This window comes from Sander lucioperca, chromosome 13 (assembly GCF_008315115.2).
Source record: "Sander lucioperca isolate FBNREF2018 chromosome 13, SLUC_FBN_1.2, whole genome shotgun sequence".
NCBI classification, from domain to species: Eukaryota; Metazoa; Chordata; class Actinopteri; order Perciformes; family Percidae; genus Sander; species Sander lucioperca.
Window position 1 is genome coordinate 18,096,561 of NC_050185.1, and position 21,403 is coordinate 18,117,963.

The 21,403-nt window shown below is 41.2% G+C and overlaps 2 protein-coding genes across 5 annotated transcripts; both read right to left on the bottom strand.

Moving 5' to 3' along the window:
• Positions 1–483: 483 nt before the first annotated feature.
• LOC116037001 (clustered mitochondria protein homolog) lies at positions 484–16,004 on the bottom strand. 3 transcript variants are annotated; one of them, XM_031280725.2, is made up of 30 exons: positions 15,771–16,004; positions 15,411–15,487; positions 13,595–15,051; positions 12,827–12,984; positions 12,563–12,731; positions 11,751–11,891; positions 11,546–11,676; positions 11,296–11,450; positions 10,426–10,551; positions 10,062–10,209; positions 9,736–9,828; positions 9,225–9,443; positions 8,715–8,890; positions 8,147–8,455; positions 7,888–8,009; positions 6,574–6,663; positions 6,370–6,470; positions 6,024–6,176; positions 5,422–5,484; positions 5,091–5,338; positions 4,918–5,002; positions 4,268–4,421; positions 2,760–2,899; positions 2,534–2,614; positions 2,253–2,378; positions 1,823–1,944; positions 1,524–1,617; positions 1,300–1,434; positions 1,123–1,196; positions 484–1,033 (listed from the first exon to the last, which is right to left on the bottom strand). In XM_031280725.2, exons 3-30 carry the CDS (start codon positions 15,006–15,008, stop codon positions 985–987), a joined length of 5,076 nt encoding a protein of 1,691 aa, XP_031136585.1. In that variant the 5' UTR covers positions 15,009–15,051; positions 15,411–15,487; positions 15,771–16,004; the 3' UTR covers positions 484–984. The 3 variants fall into 3 exon arrangements, with proteins under 3 accessions (XP_031136585.1, XP_031136584.1, XP_035846853.1); XM_031280724.2 differs by having other exon boundaries at positions 7,876–8,009; XM_035990960.1 differs by lacking the exon at positions 15,771–16,004 and adding an exon at positions 15,653–15,707 and having other exon boundaries at positions 7,876–8,009.
• A 1,613-nt stretch (positions 16,005–17,617) lies between these two features.
• On the bottom strand, positions 17,618–21,206 carry si:ch211-274p24.4 (coiled-coil domain-containing protein 92). Of its 2 annotated transcripts, none has more exons than XM_031280916.2 (4): positions 21,026–21,206; positions 20,308–20,456; positions 20,152–20,199; positions 17,618–18,806 (listed from the first exon to the last, which is right to left on the bottom strand). In XM_031280916.2, exons 2-4 carry the CDS (start codon positions 20,435–20,437, stop codon positions 18,097–18,099), a joined length of 888 nt encoding a protein of 295 aa, XP_031136776.1. In that variant the 5' UTR covers positions 20,438–20,456; positions 21,026–21,206; the 3' UTR covers positions 17,618–18,096. The 2 variants fall into 2 exon arrangements, with proteins under 2 accessions (XP_031136776.1, XP_031136775.1); XM_031280915.2 differs by having other exon boundaries at positions 20,863–21,206.
• Between the last annotated feature and the right edge of the window lie 197 nt (positions 21,207–21,403).

A 21,403-nucleotide genomic window follows, 5' to 3' on the forward strand; every position in this document is an offset into this window, starting at 1 on the left:
CACCCAATGAAAAATTTGCCAGATCTTCTCTGTAATGCCAAACAGCTTTTCTTTGTTGACTCTTGTTTGGTGTTGTTTGGTGGATTGGGTGATTGAAGTCTGAAGTAACAGGACATATTGGTTTATCAAGATGAAATTCTGCAACCAGTGGCAATCCCATATCTCCACAGTCTGGGACCCAACTCTATCCTCCAAGATGACAACGCTCGCCCCCACAGGGTTTATCAGAGACTACCTCCAGAATGTGGGAGTGGAGAGGATGGAATGGCCTGCCAGCAGTCCTGACCTCAACCCCATTGAACACTTGTGGGATCAGCTTGGGCGTGCTGTTCGTGCCAGAGTGACCAACACAACCACGTTGGCTGACATGCGACAAATGCTGGTTGCAGAATGGGATGCCATCCCACAGCAGTGTGTGACCAGGCTGGTGACCAGCATGAGGAGGAGGTGCCAGGCTGTTGTGGCTGTGTATGGTTCTTCCACACGCTACAGACTTCAATCACCCAATCTACCAAACAACACCAAACAAGAGTCAACAAATAAAAGCTGTTTGGCACTGTCAGAGAAGATTTGGCAAATTTTTGATGGGCGCAACCCACATACTCAGCTTTGCTGCTCATCCCACAAATGCATGTTCCTTACAAATGGGGCACAATGCATTTAAAATGGAAATAATCAGGCTTTCCAATGATATGAGATGTATTGCCAAGAATCATTGTTACAACACAGAAATAATCTACCAAACACAAATTTCCTTACTTTTTGTGTGTAGTTCAGTTGTTTTCCTAAGTAGGCTACTTGTTAACACCAGCAATTTTCCGGGCTTTCATTTGCCATAGTTGCTATTTTGTCCATGGTCATTTTCAGGAGTCTGACTGACTACACATATGCTCTATTGTAACTCTCCCTTTGGTCCATAGTTCAAGGTTGTTGTCTGCAGTTCTCTTCAAGTTTTTTTTAAGTCTTTATTTCCAGCTCTTCCATTTAAACATTTCCCTTTAATTCAGTCCTCAGGTCTGCAATTTCTTTTGCACTAGAGAGAAAGACATAATAAGTGAACATTAAAACCAACACATCAGCGGTTATTTTTTATTCCATAACTGGGAATGTTTCAGTGTTCACCTGAGGGGAATGAGAATGATTCCACATGTCAGGTTGAGCTGCTGAAGGATTGTGAGAGGGCTGGGTGTGGAAAACTGGAGAGAAACAGAGATGAGGTTAAGTATCACACAACCAGAAATGCATGTGGGCAGGGGGTTCCTTCTTGTTTGCATGCATGTGTTTATGTACTGTACAAACCTTTGGAGGTGGAATACAGGCACTGGGTCTGTTGCTGTAGATATGGTTGATGGCTTTCTGGAGGATCACAGCCTGCTGAGTGAGGCTCTTCAGGTACTCTGAGCTTTCCTTCGTACTGTCATGGTTCTCTCCAACCTGCATGTGTGCAACAATGAAGTCTCTCAGTTAAAATTATGAGCATATGGCATACATATAACAACAGCAAACATGGCATTCCAGCATACCTGGCTCTTATATATTGAATACGCCTCTTTCTCATGTTGAAGAGCTGATCGAAACTCTCCTTTACTCTCGTACACAGTGGCGAGTAGATGATAACTGCACAGAAGATAACACGGATAAAATAAAATAAAGAAAAATGAAGGGAGGGAGCCGTATATGAATAGGACAATCACAGAAACCTGGATTCTAAAGCATGTCTATCATTTTCTCAGATTGTCTGTAATTGTAATGTGTTGCAATCTGTGTTTGATGAATATAAAAATACAAGAAAACAGAGGAACATGACAACAAACTGTCTTACCTGTGTGCATGCTTCAGGGATGTGGCACCGTGGTATTTTGAGGTTGAAATTAAGGCATTCTGTAGGAACTTCAAGGAAAGCTCATACTCCATCAGTCCATGAAGTACTAGACCCAGCATACTCTAATGTTATGGAGCACAACAGGAACATTAACAGCACCAACAGATGGACAAGATGTAATTATATCTTCTAGCACAAATAACGCTTCAAGTTGCCATTGCCTGTTTGCATTTTCAGTATTTTATCTACCTGAACTTATTGTTTGTTATTTGTTAAAAAAACTTTACTCAAGTTTTTTTTCTTCCATGTGGGGTCCTGATCAACACTTTAATCATCTTAAAAGTCTCCCCTACAGTACTTGAAGGGAATCATCAAACATTTTTGCGCAAAAAAGTAAAGAGCAACACTATGCAGGTGAGGTCCCACTTACATCCAGCTGTGCGACTTGTGGATGGTCTTCTCCACTCACAAGCAGTGTGAGGTACCGAGCGCGATACAGCAGATGTAGGGAGGTTGCATGTCGGCCTCCAGCAAAGCAGTACAGGGCCAGGTAAATCTGAATCGCAGATAGGAGAATACTTCCATGTGAAGTCACAAGTGACATATTACATTAATAGAGTTAAGGATGATGTTTGTAAGAAAACAACAGGGTTAAGATGTTATGGTACAACAATCTGTTTGTGGATCGATGAAAAAGGTAAAGGAACTCACATATTCTTGTATGGTCTGTGGATGGTCTATACCTTTCATTCTCTCACTAGTCATAACAGCCTTTTCCTGGTGGCTGAGGGCCTGTGAGATATGGAGAAATAAGGGGAACATTACTTTATGAAAGCTCCAAAATTGATGTGGGTGACAATTCAGAAGACCTGTCTGGAACCAGACTAGGTAAAAGGTCATGGTAGAATAAAAAAAAAGTAATGTAATGCATATTTACATCTGCATATTCCCCCAGGATGTAGCAGATCCGTCCCAGGAGACGCAGGCACATGCACACGTCCTCATGCAGGACCCCACATACGCTGCTGAACAGAGTCAGGGCATGGCTAATCAATTCATAGCCATCTTTGAGTAGCCCTAAAAGCAAACAGTAAACACTACTGATGAGCCTAGAATTTACAAAAAATAATAACATCTGCTCACTAAATCCAGATGGTTGTCAGTGTCTAAGAAAGTTACTTTTTTAGTAGTGTATTCTAAATGATAATTTTTCATCCTAAACATGAAAATGGGGACAATACAATGTCCATTTGTGTTGTCAGTTGCCTAGCAACAGCATTGTAAAGGCTAGACCACGCCCATAGACAGTTAAAGAAATGGACAAAGTGACGCCGTTGTTTTCAACGGAGACCAGTGAAGTATATTAGAAGCACTTTTCCGGTGAGGGCTGAGCGTTACTGCGCAGTCTCCAACTGAGCTTGACTACGTAGATGTGATGTGAGCAACCTGTCTGAAAGTTGTACGTCTTCTGTTAGCTGTGCCAAGAGAAATCTCAATCATTCCGAATCTTGCAGAGACGGAGAGCGTAGGTATATGTAAGGAGATAACATAGGCACAGGCTAATTATTGCTAACTAAAATGCTAGTTAACATTAGTAATTAAACTTAAACAGCTAAAGTGAGTTGAAACTTCAACTAATTCCTCTACTATGTGACAGTAAGTCGCGTGGTTATGACACAATCGTTAGCCTATTTTTATAAAAACGTCTACTATGGAGCCATAACGTGAGATAAAAGGTAATGGAGCCTTTTATACATTGTCGTGTTTCTTTAGAAATAAACAATGGACAAATAGAGTCTTTAAACGCTTCAGATGTAAAGTTATTCGCTGTCAAAGTGGCGCCAAAATGAATGGCAGTCAATGGGATGCTAACGGCGGGTGATGGCTTGATAGCAACAAAATGGCTCCATAGGAGCTATGCTTTGCGGAGGCTGGCTTACCCCCTTGACCACGCCAAGGAAGATAGAACTTTCTGGACCATGTGAATGTAAAATATACTGTTAACTTTACTTCCTACATCGAAAACATGACCTCATGAGTTTTATTTCAAGGCATCAATAATATCAGATGTGTGACATTTTTAGCTCTATCACATTTGTGTGTGTATGTGTGTGTGTGTGTGTGTGTGTGTGTGTGTGTGTGTGTGTGTGTGTGTGTGTGTGTGTGTGTGTGTGTGTGTGTGTGTGTGTGTAATGTTATATGCTGAATAATGTGATATTACTGTGTATTGATGCTTGTAGGGAAACATTTTCTGTTACACATCCCTCACAGTGCCTGTGTAGCTGGTAAGGATATCATTTCGTGCTGAATAGCACATCAGCAGGTGCAGATAGTTTTCCACATAGGCCCTCCAGTTAATGGTCACTTTAAGCACCCAGACAAGGCCACCACGCTACTAAATGTAGTATATACCGTATTTTATGTTCATATTTTATGTTTTCTCACCCTGCTGTACTGCCACCTGTGCGTGTTGCACAAGTCGCGTGGCATCCGTTGCTGTAAGTTTGAGATGTTTGACCACAGGGAACATGTTGATGACATCTTCCTCGCCAAACACTGGCCTGTGCCGAGACTCAAACACATACTCCCTCAGCTGCACCTAAATACAGAGTAAATGAAGAAAGGGAACAGCTGCATTTTAAAGCTGCACTAGATAACTTTGCATTTCGACTAACATCAGTCAATGCTGGAGATAATTTAAATTGTTAAGGGCTTGATGGACTTCAACAACCACAAATCCTGTAGCATAATGTCCTTAACCAGCACTCAACGTATATAGCCAGACCTCTTTCTTATTAAGCATCAAATATGAGCAGAATTATTTTTCTCTGTGAGCTTGACAGGATAGAGGTGTGGCCAAAAAAGACCTAAATCTAATCTTGGCTACTGACAGAGGTTAAAATGGTGTACAAAAACAGTTTTGTCGCAGATTCAACCATTACCACCATTTTGGGTGAGTTTTCAATCAAAAGAGAACTTGCTACAAAAGGTATGGTTTCAGCTCAAATGATTGATATAGTGCAGGTTTAAGATACACAGAATTCATTTAATTTCATAGGTAAATGTATTATAAAGAGAAGCATGTTAGGTCTGACCTGGATGCCCGTCTTGATGGCAAGCTCTCTCAGTAAGGAGATCCTCTGAAGGCTGTGCTTTTCTATTACTCCGTCTACACTTTCACTGGACACAGAGAGGATGGCAGTGTAAAATCCTGTTACACATATACAGTACACAGAGCACATGCACACACACATGCACAAACACACACCTGTCTATTGTGTAGTGGTAATAAACTCCAGCCTCAGTCCTGATTCGGCCCCACAGCTCACTGGGGGTCAGTCTAGCCCACACACTGTCTGTCAACAAGGTGACTCGACTCCCGTGGCTCCTTCGTCGTCTGCTCCTGCGGCGAGAGAGCAACTCATCTGAACAGGAGTCGGTGAGACAGGAGGAGGAGCTCAGGAGGCAGTTTAGGAAGTGACTGACAGCAGCGGAGAAAGCTGCAGGTTCCACATCCTGGGAGAAAATAAGATGTTGATTAGAAACGTCATGCTAGATCGCAAAATGTTATTTAAAAATTTTCACTTTGAGCACTTCACCTGTAGATAGGTCCTAAAGATGTGTTTTGCACTTCTGATGATGACTTCACTGATAGAAATTCTCTGTGAAGGAACATTTGATCAGTTTTGTGATCAGGAGGACTTCAGCATCCTGACAGAGAGTTGTCATTCTTTATTTACAACTGTTTTTTTATATTCTATACAACACAAAATTGTATTCTATTCTATCATATTACATATTACATACATATTACCCTGATAAAAACTTTAGAAAAAACTTTGATCTCAACTAAGTCTAAGATTGACATGCAAAGATGAGTAGCAGCCTAAGTCCACAGCCGTCTGGTTCTTGTTATTTCTTGTTCAGGGTATTGGAGATATTAACATTTCTGTGGTCTAGCAGGTTTAATCTTGAGTGGTTTACAGGCATTCTTCCATGGCTTCATTTCTTTGTCTTCTAGCGATGTTCCTCAAGAGTCGAAGGACAAGAAACTTTTATGCAATTGGCCGTTGTAATAATAATATCTACATTATATCCTCATCTTCTGCCTGGAAGAAAATGTACAGAACCTCCGTCAAGCCACATTTATAAATATCTTACTCAATCCTTCACCAGAAAAAAAGTAAGTACAAGCAAGTACCTTTATGTGGGTGAGTCTCCCTCTCTCTTCCACCCTGTCCAGCTCAGTCAGTAAGGTGCCCAGGTACCGTACGTTCACACCTCGCTGGTGCAGCACTGAGGTCAGGGTCGCTCCATCCATTGGCACTACTGTGTGGTCGAGACAATCCCTAAGCTATCACACACACACGCACACACACGCACGCATGCACACACACACACACACACGCACGCATGCACACACACACACACACACACACACACACACACACACACACACACACACACACACACACAGAAAGTAGAATTATCGATATCTTAAATTGCACATGATAGATCTGAACATTATTGCTCCACATAAGACTCACCACTGCTGCAATCTGATTGGACAGTAGAAAAGCAGCCGTGTCCCATAACAACTGTCTCTGCCTCTGAACCTCCTCAACACACTCAGAGGAGAAACGAACGCCTGCAGCAAAGACATACAGTTCAATCATAGTTAAAAAAAAAAATATTTTTTACTTTATATACATGACCATGTGTGTGTGTGCGCACACAAGTGTGTTCAATACCTGGAGAGCAAACATTAGGATTGAAGCGGATGTCAAAGCAGGAGTCACTCACTGATCCGACAGCCTCACAAGCTTTCATAATCACATTTTCTACAAAAGTAAAATATGAATGCATTATTACAATAATCAACACACAATCAAACAATCCTCACCACTTTCCTTGGCCTCCAGCATGAGTTACCAATGAATATTTGCATATTTTGAGGGTCTATTAACTGTGATGTAAGTTTATTAATAAACATTTTAGTAAGGATTTTTTTTAAATTAGAATTATATAATCTTGATTCTAAATTTGGGAAAAATAACTCACCATCCTTTTAGTAATAAGTAGTATTCAGATCCTGATACGTAAGTAAAAGTAGGAAAACCACACAGAGCACTCAATTAAAAGAACTGCATTCAAAATCTTAAGTAAAAGTGAAAACTTAAGTACAACAACAAGTATATAATTATTATCAGCAAAATGTACTTATTTATGAAAAGCCACAATGCAGCAGAATAAGAGTTATATTATTATTTATTATATCACTGGGTCATTATTATTGGTGCATAAACTTGAAAGCAGCATTTTAATGTTGTAGTAGGTTGAGGTGGAACAAATATTTTTTTTTTACACTGTTGGTTATTTTAATCTATAACAAAGTATCCCAATTTTAAGAATGTATCCAATGTTTTGTATGTAAAATTTTTATTTGTAAAGTAAATAGTAACTATAGCTGTCAGGTAGTGGGAAAAAAAGTATAAAGTAGCAGAAAATGAATACCCTCGAGTAAAAATTGTACTTTCAGTCAGGGGTGTCGGACTGGTGGGAAAAAGGGGACTGAGTACCCAGGGCCCTCATGTGAGGAGGGCTCAAAAAGTTGCTAGAATGAATAGCTGTGGATGCGGGGAGGGCCTCATAAAAAATGCCTTTCTACAGGGCCCAGAATTTTGTGCTACGCTCCTGCTTTCAGTAAGTGCAGTACATCAGCAAATAGTTACATTCAACTACTGGGAATGAACATCCAACCTCTGCTTTGTAAGCCAACATGGATGAGAGGTCCTCAGAACAAGTGAATAGTTATAATATATTATACATAAACTACATCTGCTGATGAAGATCATGCAGTGTTTGAAAGCTCCAAAACAACTACTAAATGGAGATTGTTTTTTCCAGCTGTTGTTTCCAAGGTCAAGAATGAACTTATAGGTCTTATTACTGTTTGGCTTATTTTGTATCTTCTCACTCAGTTTTCAGCCTGATTTCTCCTTGCAGAAACCCAATTTCTCCTGATTACACCTAATTTAGCTGGTCTAATTCACCCATGTCAGCACCGGCTGTGGCTGTTTCTTCAGTTCTCGGCTCACAGACCGGCTCTTCACTCTTCTCCGTGGCTTTATCTTGTTCTTCTCGCTGAATGAGCCCTTGGGACACCATCTTGACATAAAGTTCATACCTGCAACAGAAAACACAAAATAAGAGAGATAATATTAATTTCCAAAACTCAGGTCATCCCGCTGGATTAATGGTTACATGGTGGCTGCATCTGTGTCCAAACATTCAGCAAAGGATTCCACATCTGCTCTTCCTCACCTATGCTGGACGAAGGCCTCTATCAGCTCTGGTCTCAGGCTGGCCAGGCTGTGATGATGTTGCCGTGGGTAACCAAAGCTCTGACACTCTTTCGGCACCTCCCTCCTCTCCTCTGTCTCTGAGAACTGGAAGTTAAGGTCGGGGGGGAAGGTTCGGAGAAGGTCCAAGATGTAGGGTCTTCCGTCATTACCCAGGATGCCTTTGGTCTCGATGCCAGAGCAAAGCTCCACTGGGCTGCTGCTGTGGTCGAGCACTTGGTGACGTTGGATTCTTAGCGGTTTACTGGTTTTATCCAGAAGCTTCAGAAATCTGGAATAATGTTGAGGAAATTAAAGGTTGCATGTTTAGACTTATACTTAATCATGCTCTCAATACCTGAAATATATATATATATATAAGTACTAGATATATATATATATATATATATATATATATATATATATATATATATATATATATATATATATATATATATATATATATATATATATCTAGTACTTATATATATATATAAGTATTAAATATATAATACTTTATTGTTTTTTTTGTGAGTGCATGTGTTACCTACCTGGGGTGTGTAAAAACAGTTTTTCCATAGTCATTAGAGCCATAGACAACACTCTGCTCCTGATTTTTCTCCAGTATCCCAGGAACGATGGTCTGAGCGATAACACGGATGCCACGATAATCCACCACAGCTGTTCCAAGTGTGTAAAGCCCCTCTATGTCCACAGATGCGTATGCCTGTAGCAGAGCAACATAAGCATTTTTGTTTGATGGCAAGAACATGAAGGAATTATTGAATTATATATAACATGAATTATTTCATATATTTGAAAGTGAAAATATAAGAAGAAAAGTAGCAAATGCAACTGCAACTGCAGGCGACACTATTTTATGGTGTATGACTGTTGAATATTGTTTTTCCCTTTTAAATTCACATAATCACACCCTTACAGAACTATTGAATGTGATACTGTCCCTTCTGCAACAAATAGACCTTTAAACGGGACAGATAAAACAGTAAATGCATCCCAAACACCTTACAACTCATGCAGGTATTGCTGTGATGATCTACCTGTGCTCCTCTCAGGTCACACATGGCAGCAGCATGAGCAGCAGTGTTGCCCCCTAGTGGGCGATAGTGCTCAGCTATGTCGAACCCCAGGCTGAAGAACAGGTTGTTCCAGATGAACATCTGCAGATGAGGCGCCTCCCCTGGGTTTAACGGCATGACGTTACCGTCAATAACAGCTACAGCACCTCGTGTTGCAGCGGCAACAAAGTCACTGTTAGTCTGGATGGAGGGGATTCAAATCTTGGTTAACACAGTTTCACTTGCTTAATTTCAATAAAGAGCAATACAATCTAATTCCAGAGCAGGAAGAAGAAGGAATAATCTATATAAGGTATTTCATTATGAAAGATCAACAGTACAGAGGAAGTGTAGGAGGTCTTATATATCTGAGATCTTATACATCTGTACTCCTGGTCAGGGATGCTCTCACAGTCACAAGTCTGCTTCTTTAACCATTAATCAGTGAGGGAATGGGAAAGAAGATGTCACAGTACGAAATCTGTGGTCTCACCTTGAAAATGCTCCTCTCTCTCTGCAGGCGCTCCTGAAGGGAGTTTCTGGTGAGTTCCCTGCATCCCTGCAGCTCCTCATTCCAGTCCCGACTCTGTGGCCATAAGACACAACCTACCTATCAGCATCACCATCACCATCCGTTAGCCTCGGATGCACAATGAAACCTTGGTTTGTTTGTTTGTTTGTTTTTTTGTTTGTGTGTGTGTGTGTGTGTGTGTGTGTCTGTATGTGTTCATATCTGCCATAAATTCTGTACTTTACTGCAATGTTACATCCCTCTGCATTTTCAAATATAGCCAGTTTCTCCTATATTATGTCTGCAACCTGCCCAGCTGTGTGCTCGTCCTGGCCCATGCGACTGGTGTGTGTCTCCTCTGCTCTGACACAGTCGAGGGTGTGATCTCCATGACGGGCGATCCAGGTGAACACCTGGAAAGGTGCTGCGATCCGCTCAAAAGGGTGTTGCTGAACTCTGGTTAACAGATAGTGACAGAAAACATTTTCATTTAGTAAGATGATTTCTGTTTCATTGGCATGAAAGTATTTAATGTCACTGTCTAGTATTACAGAGCCTCATGTAAACTACCATTGCTGTATTTGCATCCGCATATTGGATCGATATGAACAGTGTGTCACTTGTTCTTGTATTAGCATGTAGTTTCCAGCTTGATTATTACAGTTTGCTCACCTCTTCTTCTGCAGGGCACTGAAGGTTTTCCTGAAAGCAGGGCTGACTTGACTCAGCAGCTCAACTAAAGAGTGGCAAAGGATTTTGGGAACTGCAGGTTTAGGGTTGAAGTTGAAGGCAGTTGACCTGGAGCAGTCAGAGCATAGCACAAGTTGAATCCAGGTAAGTTTCTACTGTCCTCACTGTACATAATTGTTGTTAGTTTACTGCTCTCTGGGGTCGGTGTTGCTCTAATAAATATTTGCTTAGTTGTGAAACTTGAAAGAAATAAAATATGAGAGTGATACTGAGAGTCTACAGCCATGCTAGCAGCTCTGTAAGGCTGTACTCAGGAACAGTGGTGCCTTGAGCTAAATGCTAACATCCTAAATATTCACAATGGCAATGCTAACATGCTGACGCTAAGCAGGCACTTTACCCCAAGTACAGCTAAGGCTGACGGGAATGTCATTAGTTCTGGTATTTGGTGATAAACCAAAGAATTGACAAATTGCAACTTTAACCTGGTGATGGCGCTACATGAAAAGTTAAGGGATCACCAGAGTGATTACATTTCATCCTGAGGGGGGTCATGAATGTCTGGAGTGCCAATCCATATAAGATATTTCTCAGGTTAAGTGAAAACTTTGACCTGCTGGTGGCACCTGAGGAAAGGTGAGGGGATCCCCAAAGTCATTAGGATTCATCTTCTGGGCACAACGAATGTCTGTACAAAATGTCATGGCAATCCATCAAATCGTACTTCATCAAAAGTAGTGGACTGACCGACAAACATTTTTATCCCTAGAGCCACGCTGCTAGCATGGCTAAAAACTTTTCAATTTATATAGTTTGGCAAACTTGCAAATGGCTGAACAGTTTAGCACTCACTGGTTGAGGTAGAAGCCACGTGTAGAGGATGTTATGTTGAGTTCTCTGTTCTCCATAGTCAGGACATTGATGTACATTAAGTCCCCATGCATCTTCCTGTTTCCTGGAGGTGGGTTCCAGCTACTCATGGTCAGAACCCGCAGGCACTGTAATGGCTGTAATGATATTTTCATAAGTCTCACTGTTGCTTCACTATAACTGAACACATGTTTAATTGACATATTTGCAATCACAAAATCGGATCGCTCACCTTCCAGTCATCTCTGAGTGGCTGCAGTGGAGTAAGTGGTCGGTCCTTACATCCAGGGAGGATGTATTCTGGAGGGCTGCAGTCAAAGGACTCCTTTTCAGAAGCTCCCCTGCTCCCTAACCTGTCACTATCTGAAGGGATGAATATACTGACAGAAATGCTCAGACAAAACCTGAAGTGAGGAAGTAATGAGAGAGTAATATACCTTTGTCTCCTCTGGTGTAAAAGGTAAGGTAAGAGAGTGAGCGGCAGTTTACTCCATTGTATGCATCTGTAGGGTCAAGGCTCCTCAGAAGATCACGAACATGTCTGAGATGAAGACGAGCATCACGCACTGTGTAAGAATCTGCAACAAGATCAGAAAAGATGCTTATAAAGTGTTTCATTCAATCAAGTGCCAAATGAATGGAAATATTTTTCTTGCATTTTATGAAAGAAGATAACAAACAAATCAGCACGTGTGGACAATATGGCGAAACAGCGCAGTATAAAGTGAGAAGAACTTATGATGTTATCATAAGATCATATGATATCACCTATAGCCTTGAAAAACAGACAGTATTTAAGTATTGCCTTTTTTACAAAATGCAACTGCAAGTGTATAGAACATATACTGTATAGTGAGGTTTAAAGTGAGTGAAAGCAAAGCAAAAAAAAGCTAAATTAAACTGTATTTTGGTTGTGTGGAGTCAAAAATGATGTTGTAAACCTTCCTGGATGAAGCCATTTTCACCACGTTTGCAAAGCCTGATGAGCCTGTGCAGTTTTGAGACATAAAGAGAGAGCGTCTGTATGACACCTGTGGAGGTTAGTAACAGTTTTGGATGAGAGGTCAACATTATTCAGACTAAAAAGGGCCTTCCCGTGACATGTGAAGTTCTGAGGTCTAATAAAACTGGACTGAAGTCAGATGCTGACAATGTTGCACTCTGAAGTGAACGACACACTTAGTTCGTTCACTTAGTTCATCACAAAAAGACAACTTATAAAGAAGAAAGAAAAGGATGAGGCAGTTACCTTCCACCACTTTGATCAGCACTCCGTCCTGGATGCCCATGGAGCGTAGATCTGTGAGGCTGTCCAGCACGATGCCTCCCAGCTGGAGGGAAAAGCACGTGCGGTGGCAGGTGATCTCGTGCTCCATCAGCACCTGGTGCAGCTCCACCACCAACATCTGGCCTGACACCTGAGAGGAGCGTTGGATTAGAGTGATTCAAAAACATGTGAAGATACAGGGAAGCATTTTTAAGACAATACAGTAATGACAGAGGTACACAGAACCTGAAGCTCAAAGCTTTCTGTTCCAGGAGGTTGAATTCTGACAGTAAAGTCTGTCTCTTGGAGATCAACTATGTCACTGATGCTGAGTTTCCTTTTATCAGCATCAGACTGCTGTGGGCGACCATCCTCAGGACTTTCTTCAAGTTGACCTGGAGGCGCTGTGGACAACAGAAGAGACAAAATAAAGGTGTGAGGATGAAAACTTGTTGCGTGTTATGGAGGACAATTTTTCCCAAAATTAAAATTAAAAAGTATTAAACTATTATATATCAATGCAGCACAATTAGGTGGTAATTAAATGTCAAAAAGAAAAAGGAAACTGGAAAGGAAATTGTATACTGAAATGATAAATGGATATTATTAAATTGTAATTTGTGAAATGTCCATCACTTAAAAGAAAAAAGCTTAAATTGAAATGCTCAAACTGAAATGTGTAATTAATGAGAAGAAAAAAACATACAAAAATGGGAAGGGAAAATAAATTGAGATATATTTTTTTTCCATTTCACACCCTCCTTCTTGTGTTTGCCCTTTCCCATTTGGTTTAAAAAAAATTACCATTAAATTATGGCCTGGGTACTAAAATATTATGATAGTTCATAAGAGTTTAGCCATTTTCTCCTTTACTTTTAATTCTGAATAAAACGATTTTCCTCCGTGTGATGACCCACTGTACAAGCTGCAACTGGAATGTTTGAATATCACATCATTGGAAAAAAAAAACACTGAAAATACAAGCAAAGAACACAGTTAAATAAAACCACTCACCTTTGACATGTGGTGCTGCCAGAAACAGCCTGTCAACTAAGAACAAGGTTTTCTTCATCTTAGCCTCTTCCTCCTCCACATTTGACAGAGCTGTCTTTTTGTCTTCCTCTTCCCTCTTTGCTGGGTCCTGGCATTGAATATATTCTGCATTTAAATCTGACTGATCAGCGAGGTCCTCAGACAGATTCATGTTTGTTTTTCCGTGGTTAATGTTACAGCCCTTTTCATTTACATTCTGATCTGATGCCACAGTTGCCTGTCCCATCTCTTGTGTCAGGTCTACACCACACTCAGCGGAGTCAAAGCTTTCCACAATGTCAGTGCTTTTGATGCTGTATTTTGTCAGCTGAATATCCTTTTGTGACTCAATGTTCTCATCCATATTGTTGTTGTGTTCAGTCGCCATCTCTGACTCTGAATTCATGTTTTGTTGTTTGTCTTTAACATTCTCCTGTGTTGGCTCTGTCCACGCAAAGTCTGTATTTTCCTGACCAGTAACAGTATCCTGTTGCAACTTAAAGACATTTTCTTCATCAGTGTTAAACTTCTCTATTAGCTCTGCATTTTGTTCTGTTTGAAATATATGCTTTGTTGAAGTGGAAGTCAGTTCCTCCTGGATGTGATTCTCTTTCCGCTCTTGCTCAGCTTCCTTGTCTATATCTCTGAAGGCCAGTTTGTTTTCTTCTGTCTGTCCTTCCACCTTCCCTGGCACCTCAACAAAAACGTCCATGTCAGCCCAGGTTCCAGAGTCTATCCTTTTCTTTTGTTTCTCTGACATCACTTTAGTGACAATTTCTGATTGTTTCTCTCGTGATGTTTGTGCCTCCAAGAGCACATCCACCTGTCTCAGTATTTCATGTTCTTCCCAAACATCCACAACCATCTCTTCTGTAATGCCAGTATTTGCTGGTGTGTTTACTTCACTCTCTACATTCTCATCATTGCATACACGTATTTCTGTTTGTGCCTGAACTTCTGCCTGTGACTCAGTCTGAGTCTGCACCCCCATAGCGATTTGTGTCTCCACTTCGGTCTGTGTCTCAACCTCAGAAAACTCCCTGTTTCTCCACCTGTTGCTCCTCTCTTGTCCTTCATCTCCTGGCTCATCCACCCTCACTCCCTCTTCCTCCTCAGACACCAGCAGACACACCATCGGCTCCACCAGGGTCACGTCCCCTCCCAGGGTGCTACTTAGGACGATGTCAGGAAACAGGAAGTGCTCTGGTTCGAGGGCAGGGTTTGTCACGCCGGTGGAGGTGGTTAACAGATCGTCCTCCAAGTCGTCCGACAGACTCAGCGTTTCACATTCACTCTCTTCACTGGATAGCAGAGGGGATCTTTCCGCCTCACCCTGGAAATCCTTACACTTAAAGTAATTTGACAGTGTGTGACAGCATTGGACTATGTTTCCCATGGTGCCTTTGTGCACACAACAGCAATACAACTGTGCAGGTGGCCTAAGAGAGAAAAGACCACAGTATGTATACGGGTTCAGGGACAATAAACTTTAAAGTTGATTACAAATGGGTTTTATTTATGCAGCTTCAGCCAGTGGTTCTATTAATTATAATGTATGTTTTCCCAAATTATATGCAATTAAATTATGCTTTTCAGCCTTACATGAATTTACTTGTTAAATCTTAAATGCATTATTAGTTTGAATTAAGCTGCTAAGTATGAACTGCAGCAGAAGAATTTGTCACTGTCACATGTGTGTCTGTTTGTGTGCCATGTGTAAATGCAAGCAGCTAAGAGCCTTAGACAACAGCTGATAACAGGAAGATTATGAAGTGTTCCTGCAGTGGTGTCACCTTACTGAGGAAAGGACTGGAAAACCTCAGAGACTAAATCTCATCAGATGAACTCTGGAATGATGTTGGATATGTGTGAATCCTGGAACACAGATGAGAGGATACGCTGAGTACAATTTTTAAGGAAAAATCACCTTTAGAGTTACAGTTGTTTGGCAACACAAAATGTCTAAATCAAAACAGCAGGATAATAGACTCATTTTTTATGTCTTGAATCCCAATTAGAGTGTTCATAAAAGTAACACACCTTATTCAAGCACACGAGAACACAAAGGTGCAGCAGAATCCATGTGCATGTATCTCAAACAACAGAAGAAAAAAACAGCATCAATATGACATTAGTGTAATCATTCTATGGGCCCTACCAGCCAGTGAAGAGAGAGGGAGAGACTGCCAATATGTATCATCTTGTCCAGAATCCTCTGCTGTTCATCCTGCTGAAATCAGAGAGCTGAGTTCCCCAGTCTTTCCTCTACAGCAGGAGGCTCCCCTGTCCTTACTGCGAAACCACGTTACACAAACTGTGTCAGTGCACATGTGTGTCTGCCCTTCATGGGTAGAGAATAGCTGTGAGAGAACATGTAGGCCCTCTCTTCACACACACATCTACATACTTAGTACCCATCCAAGTCCAGAAGAGGGCAACCTCTCTGCCGTTCATGATGTAACTTCCTGTATTCAGACCGGTCCATGCACTCTCTATTAACCTTGAATGTGAGCATGTGCAGGAGGTATAAATAGCAGCAGCAGGAGGTCTGGCACCTCTTTATATTTTGAAAACTACACAAGGCATGAGACAGCAAACCTCTCCCCAAACACAAAGTCCTAGAAAAAAGCCTTCAGTATTTTGTCTCCGTTCCTCTTCACACAGGCATGAGTTCTCTGAACGTAGCTCTCTGGTTGCCATGGCAGCTCTGCAGCTTTACATTAACATTCTGAGCACAGTCTCCAAGACAACTGTGGGAACATTCTAGAATGGGACTTTGCTAGGATACAAGTTACATGTGTACCAGTACACTAAATACTTCATGTGAGTGATAGCCTACTATAGTTTGCAGTAACTGAATGCAGTAATTGAAAGACTCAATATCTCCAAATGATTGTCAATAAATTCATCAATCAAAAATGTTCCTGTTAATGTTCTCAATTCATCAGTATATTCTCCTGTTCATTTAACAACTCACAAGCCAGTTTATTTTAGTTTAATTTCATTTGTTCACAGCATCATTTAAATATTCAACTTAGGCCACGCCATTCGATCACAGGTAAACTAATGGCCCATGTTAATAATAATTACAGCTTTCTTTGGCCTTTTGTGTTTCCACAAATGTCTACATCATTCAATGGGCTGCTATGGCATGTCGCAAAAATATCTGTATAGTAAAAAAAGATGCAGATTGCAGATGAATGGCAGTCAGACTGTGAGTCATTAGCCTACAATCTTCCTGCACACACTCTGTTTTAATATTTTTTAGTTGATTGTAAAAGCCTAGAAAATTCAGATACATGTTTTTGTGTAGGTGTTTTCCTTCTTTTCCTTTTTTGGCAACTTCAGCAATGCACACAGATCTGTCCATATTTTAATTATCAGTCAAAGTTTGGTTGTGCTGCCATCCAGTGTAAGAGTTGAAATAAAAACGTATGAGCAGCAGACTGTTCCAGATCCAGAAGTGGGCTGCAAAAATATTCTGTGAGACAGTGGATATTTAATACTGGTGAATGTTTGTATTATGTATAAATTGTTTGTTCTAAACAACATTTGGAAATTAGTAAAACGATGTCTGTCACAATTTTCTAAAGCCAAAAGTGGCATTTTAAAATGTCTGCCCAAACATATTCAGTTTACAATGATAAAAAAGCAAAACAGAAATATCCTCATATTGGAGAAGCTGGAAACAGAGAATGTTGAAAGCAACTGGTCATAACATCTTTGTAAGAGCCACTCAGGATTTTAATACAGCACATATTTTGACGTGTCACAGTAGGAAAAGCACAAGTGTAAATACTAAAATGAATGATAGCTGAATTCCATTTAGCTGTGTCATAGTCCTGCATTGTTCATGCTGGCTCACTGTCACACTGCCATGACTTAACTGGGACTTTTGAACAGAGCCATCATTAATGTTATTAGTGCTTTTACAACTATCATGTATCTGCTGTATCAAAGACCTACTAAAAACCTTTCAAACATTGAAAACAGACAAGACACCAGAACATTGTCTGCCTTTACTAGGCACATTGCATGAATTTAATAAAGTGCAAATCATACAACATGTCCCTATAAGCCTTCTAGAGTTACTTTCCAAACCTGGAATGCAGCTAGTGCAGTTAAAAAGCAGGTTGCCACATTGAACAGTACGGTGTGAGTGTTCACAGACTCTGAGGCAAGGCTACGAATTACAGGCAAAAGCTGTGATCAACGTGTTAAAATCAAAAGGCATTCGGTCTTTTTTGACCCACTCATTTCTTCACATTTTCAAAGTACATGTTGTACCATCAATGTGACAAATTCAGTTAATACGGTAATGTGTAGGTCTGATCACACGCTTCTCTGCATCTAACTTCTAAATATCTTACTCACTTCCTGAAATCTACAGACAATCACAAGGTTACATCTCTCAAGTCTTAAGATTTTTCTAGATCTTTGTTGAGACCTGCTGGAAGACAACTTTGTCTTTTTTTTAATCTTCATCACAGAGCAGTTTCTCCCTCTCCTGCTCCCATGTCCACCCTCCTGTGCACCCTGCTGTCATCTATATCCTCCCACTCGTCCTCCATCCCCTCTCCATCCTGCGTTCTGATTGGTTGGTTCAAGCGAAGGAGGCGGTATCTAAGCGGCACCAAGAAGAGGGCGGGGTCAGGCATAGGGTGTGGCCTCTGCGGTGATGTCACTCTCTCCTGAGGGACACAAGCCCTGACCCTCTCCTCCCTCACGCTGACATGCCTCTTGTGTCTCGCTTCTGGTTGGCTGGGAGAGGCTGGAGGAGGTGGAGACAGGAGCCAGTCCGATCCCTCCCCTTCATAATCTTCATCCTCCTCACCTTCTTCATCATCATCCTCTTCTTCCTCCTTTCCTCTGGGTTCCTCCTCTCCCTCTGCACCACACTCTGTGCTCTGCCGTTGCTGGAACAGTTTTAAGCGTGCGGTGTGGAGCTCGTGGCAGAGGGTCGTCGTAGTGACATTTTGGCGTTGCAGTTCACGACTCAGCAGTGTGATCTTGTGGCTGCGGCGTTTCAGTTCCTCTAGGAAATGCCGCTCTTCTTCCCTGAGGCTCCTTCCCAGTGCTGATGCCCGTGCCCGGCCGGCCCGCAGCTCCCCACGCGCAGCGACCATCATGCACTGCTGCTCCTCTAGGAGACACTGTGCAGCCTCACAGCGTGCGGCCAGCTCTGCTTCTTCCTCTGAGAAACATAAACACATACAGTATGGACTGAAGTATATAAAGATACAGAAAATACTGTAGATGTTGAGGAGATTACTGTATCCAATATGAATGTCATTATTTGGTCTGTTTTTATATCCTCCATATCTCTTTCATTTCATCTGCTTGATCAAATTATATTTCAGATATTTTTCTTTTCGATGTCTTTTCACAATCTCCCCGCTCTGGGGATAAATGTTGGGTAAAAACTGTGCGAAAATATTCGCCACAGTTAGGGGGGCCAGAGGGGGGTCCAGGCTTAATATTAAAGTGCTCATATTATGCTCATTTTCAGGTTCATAATTGTATTTAGAGGTTATATCAGAAAAGGTTTACATGGTTTCATTTTCAAAAAACACCATATTTTTGTTGTACTGCACATTGCTGCAGCTCCTCTTTTCACGAGCGAGCATTATAACATGTGTTACAAAGTGACGCACGTTTGTCACGGAAGTAAAGGCTGGACTACAATAGAGCTGTTTGGAGCAGTTTGTGAACAGTGTTTTCTGTTGGAGATGGTAAGTCCCTTTGGGGTGGGCTTTGGGCTTTTTCACTTTGTAAACCTAACGTGCACAAAAAAGATATATAACACAATAAAGGAAATGGGAAAAGCAAAAAAGCATAATATGAGCATTTTTTTTCATTTTTTTTCTAATTTGCCCACATTAGAAACGTCATTGCTCTCAATGATTTAGAACTCATTTGTCATCTGTTACAGAATGACTTTGAAATCAAAGAGCTTGAATGTTCTTATAAAAGATGGCCTGCATATACTGCTATTTTTTTGTTTTTACCAAGGACTTTCTGGACTAAAGCACTTGACAGACATGGATAAATCACTATCCCTTGCTTACACTCCAAACAAAAATATGAAAAACCAAATATATGTGCAGTGTTGTAGGAAGAAAGAGTGCTTTGAATTCCAATAACATGTTGCTATATCTTCTAACTCTCTACATATCTCTCTTTATTTATTTTGGATAGATTATGTCATAGCTGAAACTTGATCTGCTTCATAAAGTTAGTATCGGTGCCAATACCGATATGGCATATCGTATCAGTGCATCTTTACTGCTAACAAATAATAGAATATACTGCAAATATAGAACAGTAAATATAAATAAATATAATCATAAGTGATGTTTATAGTAATGCAAATATCTCATTTTACTGTAATAATGTTGTATCGTCTCGTCATTGTACCTCCTTCTATAATGAGGCTTTTGTGAATTTCCAGTCCTCCTCTGCACAGCTTTTGTGCCTTTCTCTCCATAACTCCCTCATATCATGTTCCCTCTTGTCAGCAAGGAGTTGTAATGTCTTACCTTCTGTGCTTCTGTCAGGAAACCTGGAGTCCAGCTCACAGCTTAGCTCTGCAGCCGAGAGGAGTAGAAGCACAACAGGCAGGCAGACAGACAGACAGTTAAGTGGTTAAGTGACACATAAAGAGATGGAGAGCAGCAGGTTCCCGGTAGACTGACCATGACAGCGCCTCTTCAGGTGTGTGATCTCCAGCTGCAGACCGGTCAGCATGGCCAGGTGCTCCTGTTTCAGGAAGGCGATGCCTCTCTCCACACTGGCCACCTGCTGCTCCAGCTTACCGGCATCCATGGCTGCACCCCCACACAACCTGCACACAGATACAGGTAGCTGGATTTAGTAGGATAAGGAATTTGTGTGTAGCCTACAGCTGTTAAGTGTCCCGATTTGAGCGTTGATATGGTGCTTGGGTATTTAGGGTCTATTCCATGGCAGATATTTTAATTGATTAATTGATGATTTTATAAAGATTTGTTATATCCGCTTAATATTCTATCTCAATGAGATTTTCTGCAACATGGAAGAGCTTTATTAGGTAATTCCCTTATAGGCTTATTTGCAAAATGCCTACACTCTTATTTAATCACGTTACGTGTGATTTCTCGCATATAGGCCTACTGTAAAAGCGTTCTGTTTTCTGCACCGTTGCTCACTAGCGCCCGGTGTGTCTACCTGTAACTGTGTGTAAATCCATCACCCTGACCGTGGCGGCCTACCGTGATACTGAAGCGGTATCCGATTCAAAGCTTCTCTCATTGATCCTCGATTCGCCCTGCTATCTCTGTCATTGATGCAGCAGAGATGGAGAAAACAAAAGACCCGTGCAAAAACGTTCAGTGTGCAAATCGGCACTTTACCCGTTTCTTTCTGTGCTCTCACCTGAGCGGTTTCACTGTAGCGGCAGGCCGACGTTTTCCTTAATGAATCCTGCTGCAGTCTGAGTCGAAATAACCTCTTCATAACCTTCTGGTTGTACGTGCAGTGCAATGCAGTGCCGCTGCTGTATTCACAACAAAGCAGCCTGTATGACGGGTGATCAGTGCCACGAAGCAGCAGGAGGAGGAGCTTCATAAAAGTGTTGGTACCAGCTGTTTCCTCCTCATCCTGAAAATGATAGAGAACTAAAGTCTCTAATCCTAATTTGCAAAGTAATTTGTAGCTCTAGCTGTCAAATAAATAGTTGAGTAAAAAGTACAATATGTCTTGTATGTAGCTATGTAGTATGTAGTATGTAGTGGAGTAGAGGTATACAGTTGT